This window comes from Catharus ustulatus, chromosome 2 (assembly GCF_009819885.2).
Source record: "Catharus ustulatus isolate bCatUst1 chromosome 2, bCatUst1.pri.v2, whole genome shotgun sequence".
NCBI lineage: Eukaryota > Metazoa > Chordata > Aves > Passeriformes > Turdidae > Catharus > Catharus ustulatus.
The window spans coordinates 17,094,106-17,119,737 of NC_046222.1; the positions used below are offsets into that span (position 1 = coordinate 17,094,106).

At 36.1% G+C, this 25,632-nt stretch overlaps 1 protein-coding gene across 2 annotated transcripts in view; it reads right to left on the bottom strand.

Annotated features, from left to right (window-relative positions):
- Positions 1-445: 445 nt before the first annotated feature.
- The window catches only part of NECTIN3 (nectin cell adhesion molecule 3), a 60,631-nt gene continuing 35,444 nt past the window's right edge, over positions 446-25,632 (bottom strand). Inside the window, exons 6-9 of one of the 2 annotated variants that reach the window (XM_033051928.1) lie at positions 12,259-12,397; positions 10,836-10,917; positions 3,914-3,976; positions 446-3,417 (exon numbers count right to left, since the gene is read on the bottom strand). In XM_033051928.1, coding sequence (XP_032907819.1) covers positions 3,241-3,417; positions 3,914-3,976; positions 10,836-10,917; positions 12,259-12,397 — 461 coding nt within the window. In that variant the 3' untranslated portion in view covers positions 446-3,240. Of the gene's footprint in view, positions 3,418-3,913; positions 3,977-10,835; positions 10,918-12,258; positions 12,398-15,323; positions 18,095-25,632 lie in introns of those variants that run through there. The other variant, XM_033051927.1, reaches the window with a different exon arrangement.

The window sequence follows — 25,632 nt, forward strand, 5'->3', positions numbered from 1 at the left end:
AAACTACACAGACATTTCTTTTTTCACTTGGAGCTTTACCTAACCTCGACAGCAATCTCTGAAGTGGCCCAAGTTGTCAAAACAATTGTATCTGCTCTGCAACTACTTGATGGTAAAGCAATATTTATATACTTTCATATTTTATATTCACCAATGCTAGAGATGTGAATTACTAATGTTCCCCTCATTCCCTACGTGATTCTGAGTGTCCAGTTCACCTAAGCGGAAGATTTTCACACAGTACTATATGCTTCCCGTTATGTAAGACAAAAGTTCAAAGGATTTCAGAATGCAACACCACAGTATTCCAAAGTGGTACTGTTAGGAAAAAACACATGTTCTGCATATACAACCACAGAAGAAACATATCACCAAAAAAGTAGACACATTTTATCAGACTTCGCATTTTAAGCAATTTTAAATCTAAACTAACAACAGAAGAAAATTTTATGTTTTTAATGTTTTTATTCCAATCAAATTACAAATACAAGTATTTGAAAATGTACAAAAATAAAAAAGGACATTTTCTACATCTTAAAAATGCAGATCAGACTTACTTCTATATGTACAATCCTTTCGGTGAGAAAGTCTAGTCAGCACACATTTTTTTCTGGTCTCTTCTGAGCATTCTATGCCAAATCCCCTCCCCCCAAATCCAGCCACACTTAAAACTAAAAGCAACATTTCAAAAACCTAATACACTAAATGTCCCTGAACAGATTACAAAGAAACCATTTCTCACAGGTAATAAACCTGAAGGTGATAATGTACTTCCCTAATGACTTTAGGGCAAACTACATCCTGATGGGTAGTTTGCAAATCAAGCTTTCTGTAGTTTGTTGATATGCAACTTGGACAACACAGTAGTATTAAATTTTTATTTTTTAAAGCTATTTTTACAAATTAAAAAAACCCCAAACAATTATAGCTTTGTTGACAGCATTCTTCCTTCCCCCAAAGTTTTAACTCTTAAAAAAAAAAGTATGTATCTGCAAATAGTTATAAAAAGCAGTAGAACAAGTCTGAATCCAAAGTAATTTTTTCTTGCAAAAAAGGATTGAAATTATCACCTGCTCAATACCACATCATATTAATGAATGCAGAGGAAGCACTGCCACAGCAAGAGTTTTGAACGATTCTATAATGTCTATTCAAATATTTTTGGTATCAAGTTTTGCTCAATAATATTGATCGAATTATTTTAAGCAATACAGTTAATCTCAATGTTCTGTCATTCATTTGGCTAAGACACTGTTTTCTTTCAATGTTCTGACAGATGATGCTTTTTGGAGCTGCAGTAATGTAAGCACAGGTGAGGCAATGCTCGTGTGAAGAGGTAGCTACTTAAACTAACATTATGGAAAAACATTTTTGGGGGACACAAGCCCTTTTCCAGGTCTCAAATACAGCAGGAAACTTGAAAATGGAAAACAACTGCTCTATTTACATGAACGTGCCCAGTTCCTAAGAGAAAAGCAAGATGCCAACGCTTCAAATATATCTCCCAAGAAGCAGGTTCTGTCCAACCTTTCTTTTGGCCATTCCTTCAGTTGTCAACTTCAACTACATCATTTAACAGAAAGCTGCTTAGCAGGAGAACAGCTAATACCAACTTCTGCAGTGTCCAGAACACAGGTACCCAAGCCATAATTTTCTAGTTGCTACCTGCAACAAGCTAGAAGCATTTATTTACCTGGCTCTATTGTGGACAGGGATCTCATTAACTCGTACTTGTGATGAAGATGAAAGCAGGTTGAATACAGGTTTAACAATGACCCCTGCCTGCAGCACACTCACCTATGCTAACTTTCAATTCTGTTGCTTCTACAGCTTGACTCTTGTCTCTAAAAAAATCCAAACATCTGCAGAGAAACACACTGATATCCCAGAAGTAATGTTCAGTTCTGTACAACAGCCTAGTTCAGCATGACACAACCACTCTTAACATTGTCCTTCATGTCATCTGACCAAAAATCATCATTCTGTACTATGTGCATACGTACTTAGAGAATACTCAAGTCTCTTAAGTTTCTCTGCTAAATTTTAGACACAACTCATTTTTGTACTGTCATAAAATATTTTAAGATTGTCCTATGAGCTCATTTCAGCACTAACACATTATATACATATTTTTTACTTGCTAAATATTTACTTTTTAGTTCACAGGAAAACTTACCTTTCTAGAAAGATCCTGCTTAATTTTTAAGCGTTACCACAGACACACAAAGATTCATGTGGGATACTGTTAGCACTGGTAGCATCAGGACATTCTTTAAGTACTTCACACTACTGACTAAGATTAAATGACAGTGCTGACAAGCATTTGAAGCTGACTGAAGATTTTCTTTTCTTGCTAAGACATAAGAACACATCACAGGCAGTTTTGTTGCAAACTGAGAAAAAACCAAGGGATGTATTTATTACCAAGGAAAATAAACTCTGCAGCATCTAAAATAGGAGTCATACTTGGGAAAACAACTACATAACACTTTAAGGGTAAGATACAGCTTCACAAGAGACACTCACAGAAATTTCTGTCTGCCTCATCATCTACCACCTTCAACTAAGTTTGATGTAGACCGAACTGTAAAAGCCAAGCCAGCAATAGGCAGAATCAAGACACAATAAAAACCTTTTGATGTAAGGCAATTGCTTCACTTCTAACAAGGTGGGAAAACAGCGTAGTTTATGGACCAGCCAGTATTTGGGAGGTAGTCTAGTTGTTCATTTTACTGAGAGAGGTAGGGCTGGTTGAGAAATCAATAGCTAAGGCCAGTCAAAATCATATCCCAAGTTTTCTAAGATGGAAAAAAATGTCTCAGCCTGAGACTGCTAACGTCACAAGGGATTCAGTTGTCTCGCTCATATCTATTCACTTCTATATGGGTAAGGTTATTGTAAAATATCTAGAGAGAATGTTCCCAGAAATAGCCAGTCAAAAAGTTGAGCTACATTTTGACATGTGCCAACCAATTAATATAGGTTATACAGCTTATAACTGTGAAGGTTAATAAAGCTAAGTGGCTCTCCACATTTGGCAGATCAATATTACTATAAAAACACAGACATACCAAAGACTAGAGGCAAGTCTCAAATAGTTTACCTGTTTAAAATTATCTATACAATTTCTTCACACATGAAAAAAAACCCCAATTATCTTAGAGATTAAAACCAACAAGACATGAGGGTCATATATTCAACAGATATTAAAACCCTTGTTAAAGACATCTGGGTGAAGAATCATACATAATGTTCCCTTGGATTGATGTAGACTCTTCCAGGTCCTGAGTTTTGTGGGTATCTGTTGCTCCAATTTTTGCAGTAAGTTTGCTGATAAACAGGATACACAGGCTGAAGACCCTCTTCTTCCTGAGACTCTTCATCCCCACAAGTAAGTTGCCTTCCATTCACAGCTTTCTAAACACACACAAGAAGTAGTAAGTTTCATAGTTCATGTATAGAACCTGCAATTCCTATTCTTGGATGAACTTTAAGCAAAATCAAAGATATGTGACCTCCAAGACAATCCTATGAATAAAGAAATAGGAACTTAAAAATTCCACTAACAGACAGTTAACCTCAAGTTTGTTTCAAATGAAGTTGGACTCTAAAGCTCAATACATCTAAAGAGCAAATCACCAACTACAAAAATGTCTGTCAACACTCCTCTGCTTTAAGTTACTTACCAAGAAATGAATGCTGGAGTGTTAAAGTATTTAAATTAATCAGCAAATGACTTTAGGATATTAAAATGGTACTGCCACTTTTCACTTCACCCACACAATCCAACAGTTAATGACCAGGGTGGACAAATTTTTTTTTTTATTCATGAATACCCACATCATAAGTCTGATTTCATCTTACTCCATAAAATAAAGTTTCAATCAGGAATTCAAGCCATCTTATTAGTTACCATTTGCTGCAAGTTTTCAGCATCTCTCTCTATGTACTGGCTCTGCAAAGCAAAATGTTCTTTCTGAAAGAAGAAAAGTTACAGGGGAAACAAGTCAAGATTCAACACTGCAAAACAGTTTTGGTTAATACAAAAACCATCAGTCATCCCAAAATACACTGCCTTAGGAAGTGTCTTAACTGATTATCATTTAGAATCCTTTTTACAATTCAATGGCTGCTGGAAAAAAGATGAGGATCAGTCAGAGTCACCTGTCTCAGCTGTGTTCCCTCTCCCAATACCTTGTCTCCCTCCCAATCTCCTGGGTACACCCCAAGCCCATGTGCTGGCAGGGCAGTACAATAAGCAGAATGGCTCCCAAGTTATCAACACTGTTTTCAGCACAAATCCCAAACGTGGCCCCATACCAGCTACTGCAAAAAAAATTAGCTCCATCCCAGCCAAACTGCCTACCGTAAGAGATGGGGTCCAAGATCATCTAAGGAATTTGGAGGTGAACAAGTTCATGGGATCTAATGAGACACATTTGCAAGTTCTGAAGACACTTGTACAGGAAGTGACTAACCCACTATCCATCCTATAGTAGAAGCAGTGGCAGGCCTGTGGTTCCCAATGGCTGGGAAAGGGAAAATAAGATCCCACGTCTAAAAATGGAAGTTAAGATGACCTGAGGAACTACAAGTCAGTCCCACTTCAGTGCCCAGCAAGATGAAGGAGCAGATTCTCCTGAAAACTATGCTAAGGTGTATAGAAAATGAGGAGGTGGTTGGTGACCATCAACATGGTTTTACTAAGGGCAAATTGAACCAGACAAATTTAGTGACTGTCTATGACAGGATCATAGCGTTGGTGGAAAATGGAAGAGTAACTGATGTCACTTGTGCAAAACATTTGATGCCATGGATTTGATGGGTGGACCATTCAGGGGATAAAAAACTGTCTGGATGGTCACACTCAAATAGACAGCTCATAAGTGGCTCAAACTCCAAGCAAGGACCAGTAACAAGCATCATTTGCTCCAGAGGGACCTTGGCAGGCTTGAGAGCTGTGTGAACCTTGTGAAATTCAACAAGGTCAAGAGCAAAGTCTTGAACCTGTGTCAGAGCCATCACAAACACAGGCTGGGCAGAGAAGTGAGTGAGAGCAGCCCTGAGGAGCAGGACTTGGGAATGTTGGTGAATGAGAAGTTACTTCATGCAGAAGCATTGAAATCTCCCATCTTATAAATTTATTTTTTTTCTTCACCATTATGATAGAAAAACTTAATCTGTGAAATGGGCTGTTTCTAAACATTCAGTTAATTACCAAGTGCCTGAGTTAATGGCTGATCTAAATCACACCAAGCAATGCCATCTAAGAAATATGATTTAGGGTACAGTTTGTGCGGTGGTATCACCACTCCTAATTTAAGTTCTTCCTTTATGCCACACTTAGTATAGGCCCATAAATGGTCCTATATCTTTGCACAACTGTGTATCTTTTTTGTTTTGCAGTTCCTTCTTTTCCCAACAGTCTCACAGTGGGAGCAACCACAAAACAGCTAGGTTGCTGATCTTTGTGCAAAAGTCCCTCCACAACAAGTATTTGTACAGGTAGGTAACATTTGCAGGGGTCATACATCCATATTCTTACCTTCAAGAATTATTTTGAAGAGAACCCAATCTCAGTAATATCTTATGCTTTCTTACTTTCTCCTCTTTCCACATTTGTTTAGATAAAGTTTTGAAGCAATTTTGAGTTAAGTTTAAATACAACCCCCAAATGCCTTGTAAAATTACTTTAAAAATTGTCTAATATTCCCTAACCTTTTCCACTCCTCCAACAGTTATTTTTCACCATCTTCACAGGTCTATTTTCCCAAATTTAGTTTGTCAAACTTCTCTTGTAATTCCATTTCAAAGTGTCCCCTCCTGCCCTTAAAGTCACTGTGCTTTTGCTTCTAAGTCCTAAAATGCAGTCTGCATTTCTGAGAATGTGATTTACCACTTAGCAAGCAGCATTGCTCTTTCATATCTGAACTAAGAGCAAGAATTCACCACACAGGGAGGCAAAACAACAAAAAAATCTGCTTGCTTGAGAAATTCTACCAGCAGTAGATATGGACATGATTTAGACACACACTGGAAACCAGAAGAGTTCAGTTGGTTATTCAACTAAAACTAAGTCAAAGGAAATCATCTCACATGGCATGAAAAGAGAACACTTTTGCTAGATAATGAAATTATACATTTTACAGCCATGAAGCAAGTGACAATCAAAATCATTGGTTTCTGTCAAATAAAACTGGTGCTGATCTACATAGTCTGTGTCTTCCTGCATAGAAACAACCTGGGGCTATGCGCTTGGATTCCTAACAGAAGTTTGCATTGTCTTACCATTACATTTTGCAGTTTCACAAAACCCAGTTTTACTCTACAAATTCTCCTTGAACAGTTCTTCAAATAGTTAAAACCAATTATCTCACCAAAAACTTCATTTTACCTTTTCTGATCCTTTCCAATTTAGAAATCCCATTACAAAGGCATCCACTAACAAAAAAAAGCTTGTGCCTCATTCTAACCCCTATCTGGCAATTTTTTTCCCTATTGCAAGGTCTTTTATCAATACAGATGATTTTACTGATGCACATTTTGTGCTCCCATCCATTCAATCTTGTTTGTCTAAACAGATTTTGGTTTAAGGCAAATGATAACAATTATACTTCTTTTTTCATCATTCCCACCTGTATGAAAAGCACTGGGAAAGGAACTAGAAGAGTGCAAGAGAGCCATAATCTATATTATCAGTATTATACTAGGTTTAAAAGTTCAGTGGTTCATGTTTTCAAATTTGGTTCAGAAACCTCATCATTTCGTAAATGATATTTGATGCTTTTAATGGTGCTAAGACAACTTCACCTTTTTCTTTCCTGTTTTGATCAGTAATACAAACATTAAAGAGCTTTGCTTGGCTAAGTGAGGCACTCTTCCAAGTTGCAAGTCTATAGTCAGTCTTCTGGCCAGAAATACCTACTGGGCTGCATTTCCCTTACCCACTCTTACTCCTGTTGCTACAGAAGAGCCTTGATAAATTCTGAATCCTTCAGCAATGCTGACTATTGCACTGCATTGTGCAAAACACGCTTTTCCTCTTGCCTTCAGAACCACATGTCAAGGTAATAATAACTTCAGTTCTTTCACATTGGCAAGGACTGCCCATCTCAAGCAAGTGTAGAGGAAAGTAAAGAACATTTTGCTTCTTAGCAATATACTGTTTGAAACAGTGAAGTTAACCCTAATGATGCTAAGGACTGTTGGAATTAGTGCATCCTCTCACACTCCTTTTCAAAATATTATGCAATATAGAAAAATTCTTCTTTAAGCCACTGGAATTCTTCCATTGCTCAACTCCTTCCTGATTTGCCTCAAAAACCACATTGCCAAGCAGAGATTCCTCTCTCACCAAGGATGTAACCTTCAGGTTGCTCACCACTCTTCCACATTACATGTAATCAATAGCTCAGAGTAACAGAATAGTATTTCCATGGCAGTCATTATTAAAATAACACCTGGACAAAATGCAAGTGCTGTTGAGAAAAGAGTTGAAAAAGATGAACCTACAGTCTTCATAGTAAATCAAGCTATAATGTAATTTTTTTCCATAATATTCCTATGTATACTATAGAAATAGTATATATTCCTGTACTGCTTTCCATAGTATATGTTTTGGACTTCTGCCTCACTCTTTTAAGGGCAAAAGTGAATCAGTTTTTCTCAGTTCTGAAGTGATTCACATGAATGGGTATCTGCAAACACCAGCAGAGAGAAATTTTGAGTACTCAGTTACATAGTACTAGTACATATTGGTAGCTCATTATTAACACTAGTACATAAATGATAACATATATTTAAAGTAAACTGAAAGTTTCCCAGTCTCAAGAAATATCCATGAAAGACACTGGCTATCCAGTATTATCACAGGTCCAGAACACTTCCTTTCATTTTAATACCATAACCTGTTGACTCAGATATGAATAAAATTAATTAAATACTGATTGCTGGGATACAAATAGGAGAATTTCAGCATCATGAGTTGAATCTCAAATACTTTACAAGATCAACAAAAAGCTACTGTCCACAATAACAGTAAAGATGACAGAAAAACATGCACATTATTTATAACAACTTACCAGAATCAGCCTAAATTGAATAAATCCACTTTCAATTCTAAGTTATTGTGATTATGCAGAAGATGCTATTTAAAATCACTTCTCATTACTTTGCACCTTTGTGCAGCCTATGATTTCCACTCAAGCTGAACTGATCATCTATTGTGGTTCACAAAGCAGTGACACTTCCCCTACAGCTGTTTTCAGCGGATCCAGAAGTTTACATCTGAACTACCCAGTGAGAGGCTCACCTGGTGTCTCATTCTGGGGAGGCAAGGCAGCAGTTGGAACATCAGGCAGTACAGTGGTGAGTACAGACATTGAGTCACACAGGATGAGACATCCTGACAGGATAAATTGTTTCTTTTTCCTCTTTACAGCTTTCCAAATGTAGGCTTGTTACACCAAAACAATGCAACCAATCACCTCTTGGTTAAAACCAGTATTTTGACATTAATTTCTGTTAGGTAAAATGATTAGAGGCAGTATCAGCTAGGAAGACAGCCTCCAGCTCCAGGTCTTTTCCATTCTGGAGTTCCACAGAGAGAAAAAGACAAGTACACTAACAGTGTTATACTAACATCCATTTTTAAAATAAAGCCTAGTTAACCCCTAATCTGCAGAGGAATCTTTCTCCTCCCAAAACAACTTAAAACTCTGTTTATTCAACTTGAGGAAAACAAATATTCAATTCAGTCTCTTTACTTTTTTTCTCCATTTACAAAATACATTTTCATAAAAGGTTTAATTAAACATTCCAAGACTACAGTCAGCTTCAGTCTAAATTCCTTAGTACCCATTAACAAAAGTCACAGTAAGCACAACCTAGAAAAATTCAAAGACAGAGAAGTTCTGAAGACAAAAGCATTGAGGTACAGATTTTCTTATGTCTACCTCCTAAGTTGCTTTGTAAAGGACAAATAATTGCATTTCCTAGTGTTGTCATTTTGCCATCTAGCTGCACTACAGATGCACAAATACCACAACAGACCATATCTTTTGATTCTATAAGCAAGAGAATATTTCTCAAATACTTTAAGCAGGAATATTAGCAGAAGAATGATTAACCAAAAATTACAATTGATGAATACTGCAGTAAAAGAAAGAAACAACTATGATACCCAACCTGAGCACAGTAAAGCACTGATTCTTTTCTGTAATCTTTGGTGCTATACCACCTTTAGGGTAAGAAGATGAAAACCTATTTTTCTTTATGCCAACAAAATGTTTTCTACTTTCACAGTGTTATAATCATCAGGCTGCTACTAAAGGCAGCAATGGATCTCAGAATAGCTTCCTGCTTCACCCAGCAACAATACACACAAGTATTACCCATTGTAACATTGATGACAGGAGAGCTTTTATCAGCAACTGATATTTAGTGAGCTTTAGTAACCATCAATCACAAAGAAAATCTACAAGAATATTTTCAACGTTATTGAGAACTCCATTAAAATCTTTCTTAAAAGGTAGGTGAAGATTTTTTTCCCCTCTATGAGAAAGGACTTTTATAGGTCCTTAAAGCTGCAAAGATACACTATAGTATTTGAAAAACGATATTTCGTATTAAAAAATGTTTGTTTTAGTTAGCTCAGTGTTACAATTCAGCACATCAGTGGTTTGAATCACATTATTTATTGCATGCACTGAGGATGGAACAAAAATTTTATTAAAACAATTACAATCTAATTCTTACAAATACTCATAGATGATGGAAGTTTTCTTCAATGTAAGTAGAACTAAATAATCTGACTGATTAACTTAATATCAACACATACAGAAAAGACACTTTAGGGGCCATAGTGGGGATCCACGACTGACTGGTTTATTCTGTGAAGTGTAATAATCAAGGACACTAGCTTAAGTCATCTCTTAAGAACAGATTTCCTCTATAATGCCTAGTGCAAGAGAAGCCTGAATTCACCTGGAGTTTCCCAAACAGTCTAATCCCCCTCAAAACCATGTTGTAAGGAATAATATAGTCCTAGTCTTCCTTGCTTCCCACGCATTCAAACTGTTTCCTCTGCTAGAATCAGCTTTCCAGTGTGATCTCTACAAGCCTGTTTGATCAGACTACACCCACACAAACACTAAATTCTGGTAAAGGTTTTTCCCTATTGCTGTCTTGCTTGGACAGCATTACTTTAGATGACAAGAAGCTACCAGTACAAGCACACTAAAAATTCAACAAAATTGGTCAAAAAAATTGGTATGGGCCTTTTGCTGTTGGTTAAGTGCAAGAAGACAAAAATAGAAGTACATAATTGCAAGTATTTAAAAATTATCTTCAACTAGAATCAAGCTCATACTTTGGTAAATTACCCATGTCAAAGCCCAAATTCCAATCTATCCCCACCCCTCAAACGTTAATAACTCAAAAGAATAGCAAGTGCTACTAGCAAGGGACCTGATGATAAGATCACTTTAAGTTTACCAAGCATCATTTTTCCCCCTTATGAAGACTACTTTCTAAAGCTATGTATATTCTCTCACCACTGAATTTCAACTATAGGTTTTACTAATTCAAAAGGAGCCATGTCTGTTGAAGGCTGTTAGAAATACAAGATGTCTACCAGTTTTCTGACCTCTAAGAATGAGTTTAACAATACAGATGAGAGATTTAAATATCACATACGTAGGGAAACAACTCAGTTGTGAAACCATTGAAAGGCTCCATAAATTACCAGGAAAGCAAAATCATACCAAATTAACATAATGAAGCAAAGTTAACACTTCCCTTAAGTCAGTTTAAGATGCATATAAACACTTACTCACCTGAAGCATAGCTTCTTTCTGTGGTATTGACAATGTTCTCTCCTCAAATGAGGCTGGTTTGTGAGTGGGCGGCAGATCAATCCTGTAGTGAAGAGGGAATGAACATGACACATCATGTTTGTGAAATCCAAATGCATGGTCAGATATTAACTGCCAAATCACCCAACCCTCGGTACTCAGGGACAAACACCTTTCAGCCAGCAATGACTCAGATGTGATATATTGTAATGGAATATGTCTACCACTGGCTATTATTCAGCCACACAGTTTTTTTGTAGAAAAGCTCCACTCAGAACTTGTAATTTATTGCATCCTGTGTTAAGCAGACTGAACTTCCCCCCATACACTCCAACTAAGGAGGATTAGAAACTAGTGATATCTAACACGGCTTCTAAGTTATGAGATACAGCTTAAACAACATTTTAAAGTATAGCCTGTGCTTAAAAAGCCTTTGAGAAAGCCTTACTAGCAAGACTTTTTTTTTAACTTTCTCAGTGAAAGCAAATGGTTATAAAAGAATCTAAATGAGTAAGATCATTCACATAAATATGTAAACAGCATTTCCAACCATATTAGAAAGTGCTCAAAAGAAGACTTTTGACTCATCCTGCTAGCTCAATGCAAATGAGGAAGCTTATTTTATGCTAAAGGCTCTAAGTTATTTTATTCTAGTTCTCATTAACTATATATACAGACATAAAATTCTCATTCACTTTAAGTGTTAACTGTATATAGGATGTAAGAAACTGGATATGGGATGTAAGTAGACCCATATTCACAAATATTCTAAGCCCTTGTCATTTTTTTATGTGTGTTCCGAACAGGATCTAGACATTATCCACTTCAACTGATAACATCTTTGCAGATGTTTTTGTTTCCTTCTTTTTTTGTTTGATCACATTGAATAAACTGCGTGTCTGTGCCAGAGACTTGAAGAAACAACCAACATTCCAGAAAGCACAACAAGTCAGTAATTTCTAAGCACATATCTGCGGGAGCTTCCTTAATCTTACAAATGTTTCAGGATTAATTTTAGGAAGCCTTCACGTCTGCAAAGCATGGACAATTTACTTGCAAGTTAGACCCACACTTACAACAAACTAGCAGTCACTGGCATCAGTCAAGAGAGAACTCTTCTTTGCCCTCCAGTTAAACCCATGAGTAGTTTTCCTTCCAAAAAAACCCCAAACTTCTCAAGTGATAAAGCATTATATTACTTCTGAAGTAATTCTTACCTTTCTTATTTCTTCATCAGAAATGCAAGTGTGATTTCACATTTGTCTACTCTGAAAATAGAGCCCTGAAATTACAAAAGCTGAATAGCTGCTAAATTAATCCAGCCACTTTAAATTCCTGTATAGAGCAAATGCTTTCTACATATTTCTTTAACTGAATTAAAAAAAAAAGCCCAACACATACTCACACTTTGTCAAGATAGGCTGGCCTTTTCTTCCTTGGGGTCAGCAGCACTGTCACAAAGATGGTAATGATAAAAAGAGCAAGGACTGCTCCAATCACAGCCCCTGCTACAGCAACAGAAGATGTCTGCTTAAAGGGCACATCTGCAATGTGATAGCATAGATTACAACTTTAAGAAGTTCATATACTTTCCATACTCAGATAAGCTACTTCAGTGCTGTTCTGAGAAATGCTTCTTCCTTCCACTGTCAAACCGAAAGCCTTATACCTGCACTAGCACTTTTGCAGTATTGCCTCAACTTGCCCAACTAAAAAACTGGGGGAATTAACAGAGTTCATGAAATCAAAACCTGATTTCAAAGATTTCATGGGCTACTTTTATTAAGTACTAGCAGCATACTTTCATTCTCACTTTCAAGGTAAGGTGACATTACAAAATAGACGGTTTGCACTTACATGTGCTAACAAGGTGTTAATTCTAAAACCTGGGCAACTATGGTTTATAGAAAATCTTTCTTTAAAGATACTTAAGTCTGCAGAAAGCAAAAAAGGAAAAACTTAAAATCAATGTTAAAAAACCCTATATACTACTAGGACCAATGAACACGCAAACAAACACTGAATACTTGGCTTACACTGATCAAAGCAAACCCTAAGACCACTGATCATATTTAGGACTTGAAGCTACAAGAAGATAATTTTCTTAAATAAATTTTAACAAGGGGAGAGAAAAAGCTGTGTTTTTTTTCCTTTTTAAGCATTTTTGTTTTTACCTTAGCATTGTCAAATCCAATGTTGAACAACTCTCATACTGAATTAACACACTTGTCAGTCTTTAAAGGTCATTCCTTTCACTATGCTTAGAAATAAATTTTTAAGTCCCAAAACTGAAAAAGCTATTAACATACTTTAACTTAAAATCATCAGTGCTTCAAACTTGCACCAACAGGCTCAACAAAAAGTTTCACAATTGGAATAATTCATGTCAGCTCCACTAAATACTTACCTACAAAATTTAGGTAGCATACATTAAATAATGTTCTTATTTACATTGATTACTGAATCAGAAAATTTAACAGCCAAGAAATTGAAAATTAATTGAAAATTAAGTTCTATACCTGCGATGTATTTCTAAAGCAGTCTACTTCAGCTATTGTCCAAATGCAACACAACATTCCCTATTTTATCTCTTACCAAAGGCAATTTTGAGAGCCTCTTCAGCTATACGTTCTATTCACAGATAAAAACCCTGAAACTATGCAATACGATTTATCAGTTCCTCAGATTTCTAATATTCTTCTGCCTGTATGCTAGAAAATTGACCCAAATCCCTCAATTAAAAGAAAAAGTCAAAATACAACACTTGCACTCTAATAAGGCAATTTCTGTCCCCTCACTGCTTATGAAAGATGTGACACAAATATTCCCCTGGGACCAGACTCACAAAGGTGTGTATATATATATAAATAATATGAAAAAAAAACCCCTTAAATAAGTTTTTGTGTGTGACTCCCCTAACGTTAAGGAATAAAGTCCTAGAGTAATAACTTGCAGAAGTTACTTTGCTCCTCAAAGATAAATGCAACACACCACCTTTGGTTTACATAATGGCTTTCCTGGTCCATCAGATACTATAAACTGTCCAGGCTTGGGCTGGGATAGAGCTAATTTCTTCTCAGGAGCTGGGAGAGTGCTTTGGATTGAGTATGAGAATAATGTTGATAACCCACCCATGTTTTGGTTTTTGCTAAGTCATGTTTATCCTAAGTCAAGAACTTTTGTGTGTTTGTCCCACGCTCTACCAGTGAGGAGCTGCACAGAAGAAAAATGGAGTGAGCATATTTGGAACAGGTGACCTGAACTGGTCAAAGGGATAGTCCACACCACAGAACACCATGCTAAGTATATAAACTGGGGAAATCACCTGGAAAGAAATATTGCACATCACTTGTTTGTTTCTGTGCCCAACCCCCCTCTTTTATTATCCATTACTATTACTATTATATTTTATTTTGTTTTCAATTATTAAACTGATCCTATCTCAACCTACAGGTTCTACTTTTGATTCTCCTTCCCATTCCACTGGAATGGGAGGAGAGGGGGGTGGGGAAAGCAAGCAGTTGCATGGTGCTTAGCTGCAAGCTGGGCTTAAACTATGACACATGCATAATTGATAATTTTTCCTGCAGAATGGGCACATGAATCAGTGGAAGGGTCACCTAACCACTGCATTTTAACTAGCTAAGTTTAGTTTACACCAGGAGCCCTCCTCTTAAAATGAGAAAGTCTCAGCTAACTAATACACATTCTTAGGCCCAGAATTCTTGAAGAGGCTTTGGTCTTGTGACTACATCAGAAGAGTTTCTTGACTGCTTCATCCTAACTTCATGGTGCCTTTTCTTCTAGTAATTCTGCTATAGTGGTAAAACATCATTAAGTATTATACTTTCAATCGAAGTCTACCCATTGAGTCTGATTTTGGGTGAGATGACAAACACCCATTTTCTTCTGAATACCCAGAAAAATAGTAATATCCCAGCACAGTGACACACAGGAACTTAAGCAGAATTACCACAGGGCACACTTAATTTGGTTTTTTGAATTGCTTTGGCAAAAAAATCAGTCTAACCAGCACAATGATCATAAACCCAGACCATCATGCCAAGCTGAACAAGTCAGAGAGCACCTAAGATGTATGGTGCCACCTACAAAGCATTTTAACCAGAAATAAGTGGGAACTGATTAACTCCAAGAAATACAGTCAAAGCAAACAAAGACACTAGAATGAAAAAACAAGACCATTTTAAAGTATGCAACTCCTAGTTAGTTTATCAGTTTTGCTTGAAATGAAATGTTTTGGACAGCAATCACCTCTATTTATCATTCTCTTAATCTTCTTAAGAGTTTCTGAAGACACTTCTTTCATAAGCTTAGGGTCTCCACAGGGAAATACTAAACAGCCCATCTCAAACAGCTTAAACACTTCATTCTATCCACCCTCTGGGTTTATTGTGCTTTTCCACCTCCAACTTTTTAGAATATACCTGTGAAACACTTTTGAACACTACCTATGTTCCAGAATGTAAGAAAAAGTTTATTCACACAACAGCCATTTGTACGTACAATCAATTCTTTTTACAGTAGACATAATGTACAAAACATTGCAACGCGCGTAAGCCCTATCCCTATTAATAACTTCAACTCCAGAACATTTCAACTTCTCAACCCTTAGGAATTAAATATATATATATATTTCAAAAATCAAAGCAAAAAAATCCACAGAGACAAAAGCAAGATATCCCATGTGGAAAACTGGTTTATGGTTATGTTTATTTCCAAGTAACACCATCTTTTAAAGATGACATATCAAGTTTTTATTTGAAGAGAGGTATAATCTCTTTATTCCAGAGATAATTTGGATCTGAACCCTCTGCTAGAAGTTTCACTCCTTTTCTTGTGTTTGCACTCAAACTACAGATAACCACAATATCGCTTGCTATTGTTGTTGAGACTTTGGTCAATCATGTATCAGTACTCCATTAATCCAAACCCAAACTTGTTTTTCCATTTGAACTTCAAATAAAGCTGTTGTCTTAATCTTTTTTAGACACATGCAGTCATATGCAATCACAGTGTATTGTCTACAATGCTCAATACAACTATTTTTGTGAAGCTCTAAATGCTGTAAGCTACCAAACATCATGAGGATAGAAAAGAATTTCCAGCATCAATGCTCATGAAGCAGTTGTAATTATGCAGCCTATTTCACATCAATGGTAGCAGAGACTTTTCCCTTTTCAGGTTTCAAATACTAATTGTCCTATCAGCTTCAATTTCCTCAAGCTAAACACTTAAAAATGGCACTTCAAAAGATTTACTATTCTACTTATGAATTTATCGTTGTTCTGCAATTAATCTAAAGTTATTTCTTTCCTCCTCACATAATCAGCAGATTTAGTTTGGTGAATCTGCTCAAGACAAAATAGAACTATTTCAGACAAGATTTCCTACATATGATGGTTATGATGTCATTTTAAAGAACTTGTGAAATCAGTATGGATTATTTGCAGGGAAAACAAAGCCACTGCGGTACAGAGACTGCACAAATCATCTGAATTCCTGTTTCATAGACTCTTGAGTTGCACCATTAAAGATTGTGTTTTCAATACCTGAAGTAGCAGTGCAAGTGTCCACTTCCCTACTAATAATCTGAAACTCTGGTTACCCTCTTCAAAGCAGGCATTGTAACTTAGTCAGAAGCAGCGTAAAACCGCTGTTTTAACTTCTGGTCATAGAAACTCTAATGCTTTTTGGCACCTGGGAAAATAAGCACATTCACATTAGCCTCCAGCTTCGGAATCTATATGAGTGTTTTCTCCTTAGTTGTGTCCAATTAGCCAGCTTTTAAATTCAATGGTAAGATTCCCACAAAGCCTCCAGAACAGGTCTCAAAAATTGCACCCTGTGAACTTGCAAAGAGCATCTTGTATGCATGAATGAGTTTTGATACCCTGCCAATTACAGGCCTAACAAAACACCTTACTGTATGTATATATACAGACACTAGAATAAGCTTTAGAAATCAATGACTATAAAAAAATAACTTTTCATCTTATTCAAAAACAAGCCTTTGACCTGTGTACAGTTACTCCTCAAAATGTTGTTCATAAGTTAGTTTCAGTGCAATGACTTAACTTTTAAGTATATAGTTACAAGAAGGCTCATTAAAATGCTAAGAGGTATTCATTTTTATGCAGAAAAAATCCTAGAAAATAAAGCTTTAATTTTGCTGTAACTCATTTTAACTGGTAAAGTATTTGCTATATAGAAGCATTAAGTTTATGTGGATGGTACCTAGATTGGAGTAATTCAAAGCCCCCAAAGATTTGATCATTGCCTTGGGTAAACTTATTTTTAAATCAGAGAACCAAGACAGCCACTTTTTATTCTTAAACAATATTGAATGGCAACTTTAATTCAGCCTTTTTTTTTTTTTAACTCTGACATAGACCAATATAAGCACTCTGCGTTAAAACTCAAATCTTAAACAGTAGTACAGCATTGGGAAAAAAAAAAAAGCAGCTCAAATACATTTTCCCCAGATTCAGTATTTCCATTGTGTCAAGTCACAATATAAAAACCTTCAAAAAAAAAAGTCTCAAAAAGTTTATTCCTACTCTTGTTTAAGTATAAACAATCTGAAAGTGACCAGCCAATGAAGTGAACTGCAGGTACATGTTTAGTTTTCAGTGGTTACTACACATACCACTCCCTTCGAGATATTACCGCACCATCTAAGTGAGAAACAAAGTCATCATCCTCGTAAAATTCACCATGCATAAAACCCATTCCAAATGTTCCACCTTCATGGTAATCCACTGGTCTTTCATAACGGTCCTGGTACCTGTTAGTATTGTCTATATTGTTCAACTCAGGTTTTCCAGGGTCTTCTAAATAATCTTTAGATATTAAGTTCATTTGGTGTTTTGTTTCTTTTTTTATACTGCCAGGGTAAGAGCCCATATCATCTGACTGAAGAACATCTATTTGAGACTCTTTTTGCATATCTGATGGTGGAATGTAGCTCTTAGCAAAGTAGTCACCGCGGAACGTCTTCCTTCTCTTATAGTAGACAGCTCCAACCAGAGTACCAAGAAGTAACAGCAAAAGAATCCCACCCACCACACAACCGACGACGATACCCCAAGTGTCGTCCTGCTTTGTTGGCAAGGTTGATGTTGGGAAATTTATTATTCTAGGTTCTGTTGCTAAACCTGTGGTGCCATCAGTCGAAGGATGCCAGGGAACCGTGGGCAGTCGAGTGGTAGTAGTAGGAGGATCTAATGGAAAGAGCAAAGAAGTAGACAAGACACAGAAAAGGCACAGAATGTCAATGCGAGCTAAATCAGTTAAGGGTTTATAAGAAAGCAAAGTTGATGGATATGTTCTACAAGAATAGTTTTTCATTCTCAAGTTCAAGGCACTATAAAAGTTTTAAATTACTCAAAAGCTTTGAACTAGCTTCCTTACATATGGTTTTGAGTTAAGCTGCAGCAGGACAGAAAGTGTGGGGAGCAAACAAAATGAAAATAACCTTCAAGTGGACAATTTACCCTCCTCAAAGTAAGGAGATGGAGTTTTTCCACTCAGATGTTGACTGTTCATTATTATTTACCTTCTCCAAGGAGGAAAAACCCAAGTAGTCCTCTAACTTTCCATCCAGCCATAGAGAATTCTGAATCAAATTAATTGATTATGCCACAGAGTCAATTATTTCACATTAAATTCCTCCTTCAGAAATAATTCAGGGCACTTAATATAAGAATGAAAAACTATGAGTTGTATGCTCAGTCACATGAACTACTGATTTTTAAAGCTATTCTCTCCAAAAACATTTGTTTCATTAATAAAACTTACTCGGCCTCACCTTGGGATTAGTGAAAGAAGCGTAGTTAAAAATGGCATGTATTAATCTCAAAGTAACACTTATGTTGAGCAAGGAGCCTTCAGGTTTTTAAAATAAAAAACTGGAACATTTGAACCAAAAATTATTTCTATGCATTCCTTCTACAAGCCATTTGATCCTTCACAGACAAAGAAATTTCCATATTCATTCCTCAATATAAAATATAAACTGATTTCATGTTCAGGTTATGCAGGTAAACAAGAGACTGCCAGATACCAAGTTTCTCCAGCATGCAGCTTTTTCCTTTGTTCTTTAGGTCTACTGGAGATGCATGCATCTGTATTGCAGACAAGGTTCCAAGTGATGGGCTGATGACACTGAGATTATACCAATCACAATATTAGATACAACTCCACTTCTATGCCACACTGAAAAGAAATTACTTTTTGCCTTGCCCAATCTATGTTAATTATTTTAAAATCCAAAAAGCAATTCTAAACATGTTATTATAGCTTGAACCTTTCAGAGAGAATATTACATGGACAGCCAAGTAGCTCACTATATCATGTTATTTAGTTAAATGCCCACAAGCAAGATCCATGAAAGCAGTACTACCACCACATTAGAGGCACCCTAAATTTACCACCACAAAGAATAAATGAGATAGAGCTAGAGCTCTGTCAAGCTTTCAGTTATTTGACAAATCACAACTAAATAGCCATAAATATGACTTTTAATCTCACTGCTCAGAGACAGACATACAAGTTTGTCATACTAGACACAATTCTCACATTTCTCATGATTACTACACACCTTGCTGCTGAATGCAACACTTTAAGCATGACATAAGTTTTACACATATTTTCAAAGGGCATAATTATATTCCTTAACTACGTAAAAAGTGATGGTTCGTTAGGGAACTATACATAAATTGAATTAATTTGACAGAAGACAGAAAACTGAACAAGAAAGATGCACTATCAAAATGAATAAGAGGAATTATGATTCAGATTATGATTTTAGTAAAAATTTATTTAGAGTGAGATTGATAATTTAAGAAGTAGAGATTAAGGAATCCAAGTTTACCAGGGTTCTGTCTCACACTCCTAGGTCATGAAGTTCAAATCCCTCTTCCTTGAAAAGGTATTGCTTTAGACACAAGATTTGAGACTGTAACACAATTTTAAACAGTACCAGCAAAATTCTTTCAGGCTATATATACTTGTTTGGCTTTAATTAACTGGCTTTATTTTGCCTCTGACACTGCGGTCTTAAGTCCTATCCCTCCACATCCACAAGTATTTGCATCCTTGCAAATGTAACAATTGCACACGTGAAATAAGCAGAGTGGCAATTACAATCTTATATAATATATTAGAAATTCAGTGTTTTACAAGGAGTTTTTTCCTTCAAAACTTCCCATTCGTCCACCAGTTGTCAGGTTGTTCAGCTGCATTGCCAACAAGCACTAATTAACATATTAAATCCATTGCAAATACAGGATCAATTAAGCATGTGTTTATATGTATTCGTGCAAAATATATAGTACATCTAAGGTTTATTTATTTTGGTATCTTTTATTGTTGAAGAATAACTAAATTAAAACTGTCCCTTCTTGTTTATAAGGTCAACTACAACTAAGAATATGTGAGTTCACTTCTGATAAACCAGAGACTTCTAAATGTAGAACTTTTTTTTTTTTTACTTCTTGTGCCAAGCAAGTTTCCCAAATAGAGAACAACTTGAAGATGAGGAATACCAAAAAGTTTTATGTCTACCTCATAACATCTTGCTTGCAAATCACATCTCAAATGCCATCTCTAAATCCAGACAATGCCACTCTTACCTGTGGCTATGAAAGACTAGTATTTCATTTCAGTAAGTTCTTTCACAATAATATTTCACATAGTCACTGATACATGTTTGAGTTCTTAATGCTTTTCACAAAACATTAAGGGCATTAATTTAAGTTTTGTTTTATATGGCACTTTATTCAAAAGCAACAAATTTCCTACTGATGACTTCCTTTAACATTTTACTTGGGACCCAATGTTTACCAGCTCTTGTCTCTCACTGTGTTGTTGCACAAAGCACAACATATTGAAATATCCATGTGGCTCAGGGAGCTGAAAGTAGTAGGAATTCTGAAAATATTTGGGTTTAATTTAAATACATCTTGATTTCAGTTTTTGTCTCTTACTAGGTTCTGGGTCCTGTTCAAATCCTTATTACATGTACCCTGCAATAATGATGAGGACAAGCCAAGTCCTCAACAAAAATTTCTACTTTTACATAGCTACCACCTTCATTAAAATAAGAGACATAACTGAAGAAAGCAAAACCCAATTTTCTGCCATGAATATAGCAAGTCAATTGGCTCCTTCCATGCACAAAGAAGCCAAGTTTTCCTAGTTGGTTTCAAAGCCTTTGACACAGTTTTCTGCCAATAAAAGTAAGACTTGCTCTTGACTTCAAATGAAGTCCTGATACCACCTCAAATTAAAGTACCATGGTCCCTGTGCACTGCTTAGTTTTCACACTCTTAATTATTTTCCAGATGCTTCCCATCAAAATCAGTCCCAACTTCCAACAGTGTCAGCTTGATATTTTTATTTGTCCCTTAAATGACTATTCTTGATATATTTTTCTCAGCTCTCACAATACCAACAGCTTATCTTGGGCAGCAGAATTTCTACCATTAAGTACAGGGATCCAACTAACATGACATGCTTCACGTCCCAAACACATCTCCCCACTTCAATCCTGCTGCAGTACCACATCCTTCAAATGTCTGGGACTCACCTCTGCTTCTGGTGCCAATTCAAAAGACAACAATAAGCCAAGTGTCAGAGAGATGGAAGTAGAAAGAGATGGATGAATCATTCCTAAAAACCAGACCACTAACTTCAAAGTCTTAGTCCTATCTTGGTATTATCACCTTATCATGGTAAAAAAAAAATAAAAAAAATCAAGAGAACACAATATCCTTAAACAATTTTGGATTTAGTCCACTATGAAGTATTTGAGAGGTAAAGTGACCTACAGCAGGTAAGCTAATTCAATACTGGCACAATTTCCTTGGGCTAAAATTTGCTAAGCATTACAGAAACAAAGTTCTAGAAGGAAATGTTCCTTGGAGAGTTATGTGTTAACATAGACAATCAAAGTCTTTCTGGTTCCAAAAGCCACAACAGAGTGGTCAAAAATAGTTCTACCTATTTAAAAAAATCAATCCCACATCATTCAAGATGCAAATATCCCCTTTTTAGCCTCTGACAAGACAAGAACCAGCTATCAATTGCTTCTAATCCAAAAGTGAGCTGGCTTTGCACAAATTGCAAGATTGCTCTTTGCACATGTCATTTTATTGAGTGGCAAATAGCTGCCTGTGTATGTATTACTTTTGCAGAGATACATTCATACTACTGTTGCTGTTCTTGTTAAATTATCCTCAGATGTTAAGTACTTAAAAATTAAATTATTCTGTGCAGTTAGGTCTTAAAAACTGGCTCTTTCAACTGCTGAAAAGCTTATGCAGCAACTCCTTTATGACAGCAGGGAAAGTCAGCTTCAGGAAGAAGACTCTGACTGTCTGAAAGTAAATGATTTGGAAATTTATCATTCTTTCTGTGTCCAACCATCACTACTCTCATGTCAAGTAATTGATGAAGACACTGCATTAGTCTCCCCACAGTGTCTTGCCTACAAAGGTTCCACACTGGAGCTATACATTTTCCTGAGGATTATTTTCAGTGTGTGCTCCCCCACCTCTATTTTGGCAGCATAATACTAAGATTGGTACCAACAATTTCTCTCATCAATCATTCACTTTCAAAGTTCACTGGGCTTTTGTGGTTTCTAGCTGGGATTTTCATGCATCAAATGAAAGATTTTGATTTTTTTGGGGGGGACACAAGAGAAACTTACTATTTACGTAACCACTGGCATGGAAGAATATTCAGAAAAACCACTGAAAATCCAAAGCCTGCTAGACCAGGGAACAAAAGCCCTTGGCTCAAGAGTAGTTTGTCAACATCCCTTCCAATGTGTAATTTAGAAAATAAAAGAGTGCCTGTATTCACAAGGCACTCTCAGAACAGAGGTTTGTATATGAAGCAGCAAAAACTAAAACCAAATGATCAGTCTTGGCTATGTTAATCCTCACAATGTCCACTCTACAAGAAGGTGACCCCGTACTTACAAACACCACCTTCCTAGGATTGCTGCCCAGCAAAGGCTGGCTTTACCTTTTACAAAAGTCACCTCTTCCAAAGGCTGTCAGGTCAGAGGAAGTATGTTCCTACCTTAATGCAAGTTTCACAGGTCACTTCTCCCTTGCAAGGGGAGAAAGGGAAAGTCTCAGTAAACAGCATGAAGGTGAAGGAACACCAAGCCAAGAAAACAAAGTTCAATTCCTTGTGTAAGAAAAGTGAGTAAATCAATATTGTATGAGGAAGTGCTTTATATATCAAGCTGACAGCTTGTTTTGGAAAACTGTTGCTTCAATACTTGAACTCCACGAGGAGCATGACTTGCTTTTGCTGGACAGCTATAGAAAACGTTTAACTTTACACCATTGAATTAATAAACATAGCAAAGGTAGCTGTCCCTTAAAAGCAATGTAAAAAGGAGAATCAGGCTTCAAACACGATTTGAGTATTTCTCTAGTCCTATAAAAATGTAGAATCTTCTGAAACTGAAAGCTGAATTCACCATTTAGCTGCTGTCAACTACTTCTTTCATTTCATTTATTTCACTTTAAGAATATTAACCAAGTTTAAGAGCACAACAGGACTTATTAAAATATAGCTTTGACTTTTTAAACAATGAGTATCAGGACCAAAACCAATTTTTTGTTCAGCTCACTTTCCAAACTTACAACACATTTCAACTTAATAGGTGGGGTTTTTTTTTGCAGTTAAAAAGCTTAACAACTACAAGCATGGTGACTGTTCAGAAACATTAACTTCATAAATCCTTTTTGACAGTTTCATAATTAAAATTTGAAAGATGGTATGATTATACAGTTTTGTCTGTTAGCTTCCAAGCTTAACTTCACATTTTATGCCAAGTTTTATACAGTGACTAAGAAAATAGAGAAAAAAGAGCTAATTGATTATTTTAGCTTATTGCTCCACAGTACATCACTGCCATGTTTATCATTAATAGATACTTGGTGAGTGAAGTCATATTAAAGTGGTAAGTGGATTGATTATGAATCATTTGCCCATCCTGCATCATTTAAGGGCATTTCAGTTATTTAAAGAACCAATCACTCTGAAGTTATTAAGAGTTACAATAAAATGTGCTTACTATTGGTTTCTGAAAACAGTAAAGGTGTTACACTAATAATTGCTTCACCTCTCCCATCTTTATCAAGTCTCCTACATACAAAAAGTTTATACACAGTGCTCTTAATCATGTTGTCAGCATGAGCAACATAACACTTTAAAAGACTGAAATTTACTGTCACCTAAAACCTTTATTATTACTGGTGCACCTAACAGGCAGAACCATGACCCCGTATGATCCTGCTCTGTGAGGCTCAGTTTTGTGGCTCCCAGAAAACAGCTAAGGTTTGCTAATTGCAGTGAAATTGCTACAGTACAACAAAGTTGCTGAGCACAGCCCAAAAGCAGCACATATAATCAGTGTCCATCAGTACACAGCAAGGGCCAACTGCAGCAGCTTAACTATCTCTGCACTGAGCTGCTTTAAACTCTGTAACATTTGCATTAGGCTAGAATGTAAACCATCACCACTGCCCAGCCAGCCTGTATGCCCATACTGCTTTTCAAAAGCTTGATTCATTTTAGGAAATATCTATGATTTCCTGGTTGGTCTGTTTTAGTCTGTTAGTTGAAAATGGAATTTGAAAGAAAGTCTTGAATTTTCATGCATGACAGTCATTGTAAGAAGCATGAGGTCTATTTACAGCACATGATATTCACAGAACTGACAACTTGAATAATAGCGGACTTACAAAAACTTCACTCAGAATGGGACTGAGAACACAGCTATAAACTGCCTTTTTTTTCTTTTTTTTTGAGCTAATGTATTTGGAAGTTACATTCTAGTCAAATATTTCACCCTATTTAATGATAATTCAAATTTTTTGAATTTATACTTCTTACAACATGCCAGTTTTTGTAATTGTTTTGAGACTGCTATGTGACCATGAAGTCTTCTCCATAGAAGCAGCATTAGAACCATGTAAAACATTCAAAAGTAACTCTCTCAGAAATAACTTTCATAACAACTGGCAACACTTGAAGTCTTAAATGATATAAAATTTTAGCTATTAAGTAGTTTACAAGTAATTCAACTGTCTCAAATTATTTATAAGTTTCCAATTAACTAGCTCATTGACTAGAGAGTTAATTAGAACTTATTGACTTTTCAGAGTGACCTACAGTGTAGTTATATCACTGACTGCAACATTATCATTCATTCTAAAGATGCAGACAACTGTCAAAAGAGAATTCTGACTGATGTGGTTTCAAACATCTTGTACTTAAAGTTTTAGTCTTAAATTCTTGTTCTCATTTTAACTCTTAAGTGTTCATAGGGAGTTTTAACAAAGTCATCTATGTTTATATCCATCATCTCTGCATCCTCTAACAGGCCAACATGTGCTCTGACAATTGGCTTAATGAAATGACTAAAGTCAAGAACTGACAAAAAGCAGCAACACAATACAACAGAATTAAGTTTTAATTTTCGTGTCTACTACCTTCCTTAAAAAACCCTATAATACTAGCATTTATTCATCAAGATAGAGTTTAACCTAATTTACTTAATCCTTTATGGAAATCTGAACAGTTTATCCACACTTGTACAGAAGTATTCACACTTTCTGTAAGTCATGCTGCTCTTTCACAGAAAAGGTGCCAGAGTAAAACATTAATTACATTGTGTTAATGATATGAGGATGAGTGTTCCAACAGCAGTAGTGCTACACAGATACACAAA